Source organism: Hippocampus bargibanti, linkage group LG06 (assembly GCF_051943395.1).
Source record: "Hippocampus bargibanti isolate YZ-2025 linkage group LG06, ASM5194339v1, whole genome shotgun sequence".
NCBI lineage: Eukaryota > Metazoa > Chordata > Actinopteri > Syngnathiformes > Syngnathidae > Hippocampus > Hippocampus bargibanti.
The window spans coordinates 2231717-2242109 of record NC_142739.1 but is presented as its reverse complement, the minus strand read 5'-3'; the positions used below and the strand labels follow the sequence as shown (position 1 = coordinate 2242109).

Genomic DNA, 10393 nt, shown 5'->3' with positions numbered 1-10393 from the left:
GATGTTGTTGGGACGCGCCTTTTTTCAGCTGGTGTTACTATGAGGGCGTGACCTACAAGTCAATTAAGACCTACATTTCTTATATATATATATATATATATATATATATATATATATATATATATATATATATATATATATATATATATATATATTGTTGTTGGTCCAGTGAATTTTGTCTCGTGAATTTTGTTGATTTTAAATGTTTTTAAGTTGGGAAATTGTTCTCAATTAGAAAAGTAAAAGCAGTTGAATGAGATGTCAGTGCTGGCATCTCGGCTGAAAGCGTCAATCAGCTGAAACAAAAGTCAATATTGTGACCAGGCTCATTATTTTCACATGGAATTGCATTTTTTTTTCATTTGAAATTTTGTTAAAGCATTATTTTTAAAAGATATAAGATTTTATTACTAGGTTGAAGTAGGTTCATTGTCTAATTTACTGTGCGGGGAATGTTTTTCCCCTGATAATGTGATCTTTCAATTGGAATGTCAAGGTTGTCTAAATTTGCCCAAATTTAAAAAGGGAACGTTTGTGGAACATTAATCTGTTACCTATGCGGGTAATGAACTACAGTCCAGCTTTTTGTTGTATTTACTCGTGACATTTTTGTTACTGCTGCTTTCCTAATTGTTTTAAATGCGCCTTTTCTACTTTTGTCTTTTTATGCCCTCTTACCCGCCCCCGAATATTTAAACATCAAATAAAAATTGGATGTCGTGCTTTGATCTTCTCCTCCCCTGTAATTATGTCATTATCGCCACGCATGCAGGCAGCAGAGCAGACATTTGTTCATAACGTTGGACATGGTCTCATGGGTGTTGCTGAGCTGTTTGCTTTGGAACGGGTTCCTTCAGGACCGTTGGCTGGCCCCTTCCCGCCGGTCCTGCCCTCACCCTACTTTCAAAGAGGACAGAGTTGGATGCCAGTTGACGCTTCTCAAGATTTTAGTCCGATTCAACGTAAGATGTCTCCACTAGCTCAGCGCCTTTTGCTGTTGCTCGTCTGCTTGACTTTGCCAGCGTTTGCAGTGGAAAAGGTGAGAAGTAGGGGCTATCGAAGAGACCCCGATGCTGATAAGGTAAGACACGTTGTTGATAACTTGGTCGATATTACGATAAAGCAATGCGTTATTTTCCGGGGATGGGTGGGGGGTGGAAGAGCGTGCTGTGTCCTGTACAAGTGTCAGCTTTTAGTTCTAGTTTATAAGATCACGTGTTGAGGGATGTTTGCGGTAACTGATTTGATAGAGCATATAACATTCACAGCCTACAGTAAAAATGGCCACATTGTGAGTCCATGCTAAATTATCTTTACTTTGGCCCCAAGAATTGTGTGCTGCAGTTTTGCAAATGTCGCCGTGTCCGCTGTTTTTTTCGATTATTATTTCAGCTCTGGTGACAGAAATACAGTAAGTCCAAATAGGAAGCACGCAGCCTTCCTCCGTTGTCAGTTTCATACTTCGTTTTAAACATCTATTTCAAATGGAACCCATGTAAAGATGTGCTGAGTATTATCACTTTATTTTTAATGATTTTTTTACCTATCGAGCTCAATCTTTGCATGAATATGATTTCTAGGTAGCCTAGTGGGTGGCCACTGCATGGTGGGGTATAATGCACACATTCTCTGTCCACTCTTGGGCATATATCAAATGATAGTGAAACTGTTTATTTGACCAAGACTCTCCAGACCTCCCACATGCTCCCATTGGAAATCTATACAGCACACTTTGAGAAGCTTTGAGGCAACACCTTTGCTCTCATAATCTTCCCAAAGTCCTTTAATACTTCTGAAATGCACATTTTTCACTACAGTGTCAGGAAATGATAACCAGTATGTTTTTTCTACAATGTCATTTTATGGCATTGAAAACCCAAATTACATTTGGCTATCTGAAGGAGGTCAATTATCATAGACACCCCTTCCGTGTTTTTTTTTTCCCCAACATGCCCACTTTTTTTAAAACATCATCCTGAGAGCCCAAGTATTCATTTCACTCTGAATTACTGCCATCCTCAATTCAGTGTCCCCCCGTCAAAGCATTAAATTAATCTGAGTTCTCAACACCTTGAGCCGAATACACCCTTTATGCCTGTACAGTAATGGACTGTGTCTTTGCAATATTCAGTATAATTCATGCAGGCATCACCAAACTTTCTGCTGGAAGGCGGTATAAAAGTCGGCAGTGTGGCCAAGTGGACAGTGGATCCATTCAGTGGTTTGCTGCGAATATGAAATTAAAATGCGACACGGACATGTTTTCTTCATTTTCATGGAAAGCAAACCACCACTAAAATATCTTGCAGAGTGCATACTTGTTCAAATAGTGCAGCTACATTTCAATGATTTAATCCAGAAAATACCTCATCTGCTGTCAATGACTATGCGCTTCCTAGTTTCCTTCAGAACAAATGTAACATTAATAGATGGATCCTGGAAAGCCACTCATGACTTAAACAGACCCTTAGCCATCCGTTTCCCTCAACTGAGGTTAGCACCCCGCACATCCATTAAATGAAGACATTTTTCCAGATGCTCATCTGAAGTATAATTTTAGATGCCACCCGAGGGATTCAAACAGAGATGTCGTAGAGTGTGGTGTAAAAGCTCTTTGTTCTCATCTCATGGCATTTTTCAATTTAATTTCTCTTTGTCATGCAAACACTGCTCCTTCAGCAAAATGCATTAACAGGCCGTTCGACATCCATTTATGGTCATGGGCTAAAACTGTTTGCGTTTCTTTTCCTTATGGATGGAAATCACACATATAATCTGAATATATAAATAAAAATTTCAGTTTTTTTGGCACTGCAATCTTCAGGACAAAACAGATTTAAGCAGAGTCATGCAAGCAAAGGTCTTCCTTTTTCATAGCTACTTTTTGCAGCCCTGAATTTGAGTTGGCTTAAGGTGTAACATTTATTTAAATATAGCAGCGATAATGAAAACGCAAGTGATGAATGCCCAGACAAAGTAATATTGTAGCCAGCCATTCAAAGCATATTATCAACGTGGTAATGTGTCATTCATCTGCTTCATGGTTGTTCATGGTTCCATTGCAACTTCTTTTCATTCTTGCTTTCAGTAAGCACAATGTTACATAATGAACATAATCCAGTGATTAAATTCTATACATCCCTTTTCGAACCCGATTTGCTTGTTCCGGTAGTACGGCAGCTGCATGCAGGGTCCAGCAGGAACCCCCGGCAGAGAAGGAAACCCCGGCGCCAATGGCATCCCGGGAACACCAGGCATCCCTGGACGTGATGGTCTCAAAGGGGAGAAAGGCGAATGTATCAATGAACTCTTCGAGGAGCCCTGGAGGCCCAACTACAAACAGTGTGCCTGGAACTCCTTGAATTACGGGATCGACCTCGGAAAAATTGCTGTAAGTACAATTTGCATGGAAAACAGAGTGCAATTCGGGTAAGCTTTTGTTTCATCTGTAATGCGGTATGCGGTTCACTACAAAACGATAATACAGCGCTACATGAAAAAAACATAAATACCACTGACATAGGTTTTTATTTTTCTAAATGAAAATAACATTGCAATGCAGATTTCAACTTTTTTTTCCAGCCCCAGGTTGATCGTGATATCAAACGTACCATTCTCCTGAACTGTGTCTTGTAGGACTGTACGTTTACCAAGTTACGCTCAGACAGCGCCCTCAGAGTCCTCTTCAGCGGCTCCCTCAGGCTAAAGTGCAAGAACGCATGTTGCCAAAGATGGTATTTCACATTCAATGGAGCAGAGTGTGCGGCCCCACTGCCCATAGAATCCATCATATACCTGGACCAAGGTAGTCCAGAGCTCAACTCAACCATCAATATCCACAGAACATCCTCAGGTATGATTCCGGTCCAAAAGTTAAATTGCCAACTGCACAACCCACCTGGGGAGGGGACTCCAGTTAACTTGTGACCCTAACGGGGACCACCGATATAGAAAATAGGTGAACTTGAAAGAAGGAACACCGCTGTGCTGGGCGATACGGATGGGCGGCACGGTTGTCGACTGGTTCGTACGTCCACCTCATATTGCTAAAGTGCAGGATTTGATTCCGGGCCCTAACTTTTCCTGTGTGGAATTTGCATGCTCTCCCCGGGCCTGCGTGGGTTTTCTCCGGGTGTTCTCTTGTTTCCGCTCACATTCCCACAAATGCAGGGTGGTTTAATTGAACATTTTGTCACATAATATGATTGTGAGTAAGAATGCTTGTACAGTGAGACCTCAACTTACGAACTTAACACCCCAGACAGGGTGTGTATCTAAAAAAAAAAAAAAATCCCATAGGAAACCATTAAAATGGGAATAATCCGTTCCCGGGTTTCCATAAAATATACTTTTCAACTAAATAAGCCTTAAAACTACACACACAATACCTTATTCTATGTATAATAAATGTGCTATTGTATTGTAATGAAAGAACTACACTGCATTGTGTCATGAAGTCACTTTATTTACATTTGTATGGTCATTTATGGCTTGATGGAATGGCGTTGGAGGTCGAAGGTCAAAGGGAATTGCTGTTTGGAAAGAGAGGCGCATTACATGATGACAGTAATTAAAGAAATAAACTGTGCTGTAAAATAAAGTTTTATTGACCTTTTTGATGGTCGTTGATGGCTTATGGAAGGAGAGTCACCTTCCATAAGGACTGTTGGTAACTTAACCTCTGGTGTTGTTCGGTCGTGTGCTTCAGCCAAAGATCACTCCGCCAGCCATGGTGGGTATGTATTATGAAAATAGTGCTTATTATAAGGTTTAATTTTCATAAATTTGACGTTGGAAATTTGAAGTTTGTAACACAAAAAGTTTGTAAATTGAGGTCTCACTGTATTTGTATGTGTGGAATTGGCTGGCAATTAGTTGAGAGTGTCAGACGCCTTCCACTCAAAGACAGCTGGGATAGGCTCACATCCGCAACACTCGTCAAGATAAAGCGCTACAGATTATGGATGGATGAATATTTAGGATGTACCGATTCTAATCATGTGATCAGAAATCGGGCCAGATAACGTCAAATAAGCAGAATCGGGGGAAAGATTAGACATTAAAAAAAAAAAATATACATATATATCTTAATTTATTTAAAACATGTAAAAATTCTCTAAATTGTCACGATAATCCAAATGTACACAAAAGAAAAAAATATATAGGTTTTACAATAGATTTTTTTATAGCTGCCATTGTGGATAATTCCTGAGAAGTCAGATTGTACACCCAATTTAGACAGAAATAAAAGGGAAAACACATTTCAAGTGGGGCCTTTAAGTGTTATGGTTCTTGGGAAGTCAGCATTGGGACAGGTCACATCATAATACACTAGTTTTGTGGTTATGCATTTTGGGCGTTCCCTACAATTTACATGTCATGTCTTTGTCTCTGTTCTTCTTTCTGCGTCAGTGGAAGGACTATGTGAGGGTGTCAAAGCAGGGTTGGTGGACGTGGCTGTATGGGTGGGGACCTGCGCTGACTATCCCCGTGGCGATGCATCCACGGGGTGGAATTCGGTTTCCAGGATTATCATCGAAGAGCTTCCAAAATAAAAACAGTTACAGAAGAGGATTGCGCTCAGCCCTGGTTGTATGAGAGTATGTGATGTGGTCTTTCAAAATGACCAGGTACGGTTTATTGACGCCTTACAACCACACTGATGGGAACATGTTTTGTTGGCAGAATGGACTATTTGACAGGCCATTTACTTTACCGGGAATAACAAACTATTGTTTCCGTTTGCTGATGTTGTCTGCAGTAACTGCGGGTATGTTAACATACTCAAATTTAATTTTGCATTTTCAGGGTTAATAAAATTATCTTTTTAAGCTTTTGAATATGTTTCTGCACTTTGTTGAGCTATATTTGCTATCAAATTTGTGCATTATTTTCACAAAAACAAGAGTGCTGCTCTACGTTTATTTGATTAGATTAGCCTTTATTAGTCTCACAGTGGAGACATTTACATTTCGAAGCAGCAAAATTATGAAGGGAAGAAGTAGAAAAACAAAATACAGGAGCTGCTGTCAAGGCAGCCACTGTAGCGGCGCAAGAAAAAAGAATTCCAGACATATACAGTTGCACATATAAATACACTAGAAATGTGTTTGAACGAAATACTGTATCTTTATTTTCTCTCTCATTCTTCAGATAAATTGGACAAAAATCAAACCGCTCTGAAAATCCTAATTTGGTGAAGTCTTTGGCATACATTTTCACCACTGTGTCAAAACAAAAATAAAAATACAAAAAAACAAAAAAACAACCATTACATCCTCAAGCGTGGAGCACTGGCCAGGAATCTAATCAACCACACTGAAAGGTTCAGCAAGGACACTTGAAGCCATCGGGACGGATGGTCATTTTTCAGGTACTGATGTTCTGACTGTCCATTCAGTCACTCTTGTTGTGTTTGGCCCCGACACAATTGCGTATCCTTTTCCTGTTTACTGTTAGACCTCGCTAACTCGAGCCAAGGAGAAAGCGGGAGACATTTTCATAAACTACAAATGTAATGCAGCAGGCTGGAGTGACACGAATCAGGTTAGGGATGATGCCTTTGTAGAACCCAGGGGCGCCTTCATTCCTGCAGTGGGATCAGAGACAGTTACGCAAGCGATCTTTCTCATCCACTCAGCGCTCGCTCGGACTTGTGGAAGGCATCAAATGTATATAGTTCTGACCAAGCCACGCTAGCATACCTCCAAGTCCGTCTGATGACATCTGCAACCCCATCATATCTGTTGTGGTGGTCTTGCAGTCGAGCTCGCACCACTTGATATGGGTACGTCGTAGCCACGGCAAACAATTTGGACAGCGCCGCCATTGTAATGTATTCCAATGCATTCTGTTGAAGACAAGCAAGACAAGTCTCAACAAGTGAGTCATATCACATACTATAAGCACATCAACTTTGGTCTGCCTCTGAGTGAGCTGAAAGCTTTGGAGTGCTATTCAGCTCAGTTGAGGCTGTCTGCGGCTCACTGGCTTACCATAAATGACTCACCAGCTTTGCATCTGAGGAAACTTTCTTGTATTTACTGTAGTCTCTCTTCAGCTGCTCGTAGACCATGAACTGCAGCGCACCGTGAGATGTTCCAAAGAGGCCGGGAACGTAACCCTTTAAGATTATGCCTTGTTAGTAATTTGATTGACTTGCTCATACGTTCCCTACAAGCAAAACACGAAATGCAATACTTGTGGGGCAATTAAATAATTCTCAAATCCACTGACATTACTGAGTGCCCATCTAATATCTTAGGTTAAAAAAAGCTATAATGTACAACTCTCATATGATCCCATATAGTTCAAAGCACTGCAAAATAACACACTTGATGTGCATTAATTCAATGTAAAATGACATTGATTTGTTTATGAATATGTTTCACGTGTTTGAAGATAGGGGACTGCCTGCCTGCACAAATTAATTATTGAAGGTCAAAGTTACCATCGTTTTCACACGCACGTTTACACATGGTGCATGTACGTACAATTTATATACAAATAATTTCTTCATTTACTGTTGTTTTTTTTATTATATTTGTTGTGTATTGATTTACGTGGTAGGCCACATTTATGTTATCATGTTTGTTTTTACTTTTATTATTAGCACTTCGTGAGAATTCCGAAGCAAATGATGCACTAATGTAACTGCGGTGTAGTACAACAAAACAGCTATTGAGTGGAGTGGTTCTCAACATCCAGTGGAGCGAACGTTTGATATACTATATTGCGTTTCAGGGATCAGAACAAAAAAGAAGGGCGCCGCAAAAGTGTAGTTTTGTTGCCGTCCAGTGGTGACGAATGAAATAGCAGGCGAACGTCACGTCGAAGTCGCATCACTTTCGGGTTTGCTTGGAAATGTGACTGGAGATCGTACTGGTTACATTAACAATGCCTTGTGACATGGTTGAAGACTGACCTTGTAGAGACCAGACACCCCTTCCATCCGGTAGATCTTGAACAAGGCATCCAGCATCCCCTTGTATTGTTTACTGGTTGAGTCAGAACTGTACTGCAATACCAGCCTGGTCTTGGTCACCCAAATGGGGTTGGTTACGGTGAGTGTTAGAACGCCTGAACCAAGAAGGACAAAGATGACTGCACCATTTTTTATGTGCAATTATGCCATTCTTTCCCAGTTTTTATGTGCAATAATGACATGTTTGCTTTCCAGCTGTTCAACTTCACATATGGACAGTTAATTTGGCCAGGGTGAGACACGTGGAATAAAACTAAGCCAATACAGATCAGCATTGACAGCGATTACTGTTCAAGCAAAGAGTGTGTGAACATGCAAACAGTTTCATTCAAACTAACCTGCTTCGGCTGCAGACACCAAGTGCTCGGTAGCACTCAGTTCTGTTTGGCGACCTTCCTTGACGTAAGCTTTGATTGCGTTGTAGCTGTGGATGAAGCAGTGTGTCATGGTACAAAAAAACAAAAAGTTGGGTAAACAAATAGACTTACAAGAAAAAGTAGAGACCCCAAGAGGCACCGGCACCCCATATATTGGGTGTTACTCCTTGATAGAGTCCTCTCAGTCCTTCCTGATGCCACACACTCTTCATGCAGTGGAGTATACCATTATACTTGGGTCTCAATTCCAATCCATCACTCACTGCAGAAAAACAACATGAAAATATGCAGTTTGAGAACCCTTGCAGGAGTACAACCTCAACTACACATTTATAGAATAACTGGTAACATTTCCCCACTAGTGTCACTTTTGGCCAACCAGTCTCGTGGTAGGGTAGATAGGACGACAAATATAAACTCAATTGTTTTGGTCCCCTTGATATTAAATTGGTGCACAAACAGCATTTAATTCATTCATTCAATACTCATATTGTTTCGGAATTTTAAAAGGGTATATTTTTAAGCGAAATATATATATATATATATATATATATATATATATATATATATATATATATATATATATATATATATATATATATATATTAGAGATAGATATTTTTTAATCTGATGATTTTTATTGTAATACAGTATTGACAATCGTTTAAAGACGTGGTTCTTAACCTCGTTCGAGGCACCAAACCCACCTACAATAGTTCATATGCATATTCACAGAGCCCTTCATTGGTGGAAAAGTTGTTTTTTTACAAATTCAATACATACATACAATATGCACTTATTAAAAACCTGGAAAGGGAAACACAACGAATCTAAGTAAAAAAATATGTTTTTTTAATTGTGCACAAAATGTACCAGGCAGTGATGACCGAACTGGCGTGTCATAACTAATTGACATGTTAACTCGCGTGCGTCTTAACCTCCATGTCAGAGGCTCAACCCCCTGAAATTGATTCATCGAAGCCCTCAGATTTGATCGAACCTCGGTTAATCACTGGTTTAGAAGATATTGATAGAGTAAGCACCTCACCTGCAAACCTGATTTTGACCAGGTCGAGAGGATGAAGCACCAGTGTTGACACAACTCCTCCGCTTAGGCCTGCCACAAGGTTTTCTACCTTCACACGTTTGAAAACCTGCAGGACATGTCCGGCGAATGATACAGCAGGGCCAGGGTTGCCATCACTAACGCCGACGGTGCCGTGATCTGGGCCAGTGCTCATGTTTACCTATTTTACCGGAGCTCCCAGAAGCTAACTGCGTTTAAAACACGTGATCACAAGTGCTCAATGAGTCTATGAGGGAAATCATAGTCTTAGCTCTGTTGTCGTCATGTTGTTACTGCGATGTAACTTCTTTGAATGTCTCATTGTGAAGCCATGCCAAGTCGTGACCTACGTTTTGACATGTGGCGTCAAATCGACTGAAAAAAATCTGTCGTTCGCGAACGAACCGGCTCTTAGAGCCGTCGCTCTGAAGTGAACGAATGGATTCGGCTCCTCATACTGAGCCGTATCCGTAACTCCTTCGGTTAAAGTCGCACGTCAAAATCCGTGGTGGAAGACACATTTACAAACACGCGCGCACACACACGGGAATATAAACGAAGTCACATATATTTTATAAATTATATACTGCATTTTATATTTTTAGTACTAAATTAATTTAAGCAACAACAAAAAAAACTGAAGAGCGATTTTGGAGCCGAAAGAGCCTGAGCGTTTATGTGAGCCGAGGCAAACGAAACAACTCTCTAAAAATAGCCGTAATTCCCATCACGACGATCCTGTCAATTTCAATACGGAAACAAAACATGCGCATGCGTAAAGGGTACTTCCTTTACCCCGTGGTTTATATTCCGCCAATCAAATCATGCTCCTCAGACACCGGAAAAGGAACACCACCCGGTATACAAAAGAGCGCGCGAAATAATTGTACTTAATTTCACGTTTTCAGTTCTCACTTGGGCAATCCGGTGTTCGTCGATGTTGTTGCACGTCAGCGAGTGACTTTG

The 10393-nt window shown here is 40.4% G+C and overlaps 2 protein-coding genes across 3 annotated transcripts; one reads left to right on the top strand and one right to left on the bottom strand.

Annotated features, from left to right (window-relative positions):
* The first annotated feature begins 784 nt into the window (after positions 1-784).
* LOC148896176 (collagen triple helix repeat-containing protein 1-like) lies at positions 785-5838 on the top strand. 2 transcript variants are annotated; one of them, XM_088998557.1, is made up of 4 exons: positions 785-1039; positions 3173-3391; positions 3637-3853; positions 5413-5838. In XM_088998557.1, the coding sequence occupies exons 1-4, from the start codon at positions 815-817 to the stop codon at positions 5553-5555; spliced, it is 804 nt and encodes a 267-aa protein (XP_088854683.1). In that variant the 5' UTR covers positions 785-814; the 3' UTR covers positions 5556-5838. The 2 variants fall into 2 exon arrangements, with proteins under 2 accessions (XP_088854683.1, XP_088854682.1); XM_088998556.1 differs by having other exon boundaries at positions 786-1081.
* Positions 5839-5931: 93 nt separating this feature from the next.
* LOC148896175 (solute carrier family 25 member 32-like) lies at positions 5932-10138 on the bottom strand. The gene is made up of 7 exons (XM_088998691.1): positions 9410-10138; positions 8473-8623; positions 8323-8408; positions 7925-8079; positions 7010-7123; positions 6705-6850; positions 5932-6589 (listed from the first exon to the last, which is right to left on the bottom strand). Exons 1-7 carry the CDS (start codon positions 9600-9602, stop codon positions 6466-6468), a joined length of 969 nt encoding a protein of 322 aa, XP_088854817.1. The 5' UTR covers positions 9603-10138; the 3' UTR covers positions 5932-6465.
* Between the last annotated feature and the right edge of the window lie 255 nt (positions 10139-10393).

Bases quoted from the DNA above. Each gene is read 5' to 3' on its own strand.
- LOC148896176 (XM_088998556.1), top strand. From the start codon at position 815: ATGGGTGTTGCTGAGCTGTTTGCTTTGGAACGGGTTCCTTCAGGACCG. The intron at 1,082-3,172 runs GTAAGACACGTT...TTGTTCCGGTAG, and splicing joins GAGACCCCGATGCTGATAAG to TACGGCAGCTGCATGCAGGG. The intron at 3,392-3,636 runs GTAAGTACAATT...TGTGTCTTGTAG, and splicing joins TCGACCTCGGAAAAATTGCT to GACTGTACGTTTACCAAGTT.
- LOC148896175 (XM_088998691.1), bottom strand. From the start codon at position 9,602: ATGAGCACTGGCCCAGATCACGGCACCGTCGGCGTTAGTGATGGCAAC. The intron at 8,409-8,472 runs GTAAGTCTATTT...CTTCATCCACAG, and splicing joins TGGGGTCTCTACTTTTTCTT to CTACAACGCAATCAAAGCTT. The intron at 7,124-7,924 runs GTCAGTCTTCAA...ATAATCTTAAAG, and splicing joins GGGTGTCTGGTCTCTACAAG to GGTTACGTTCCCGGCCTCTT.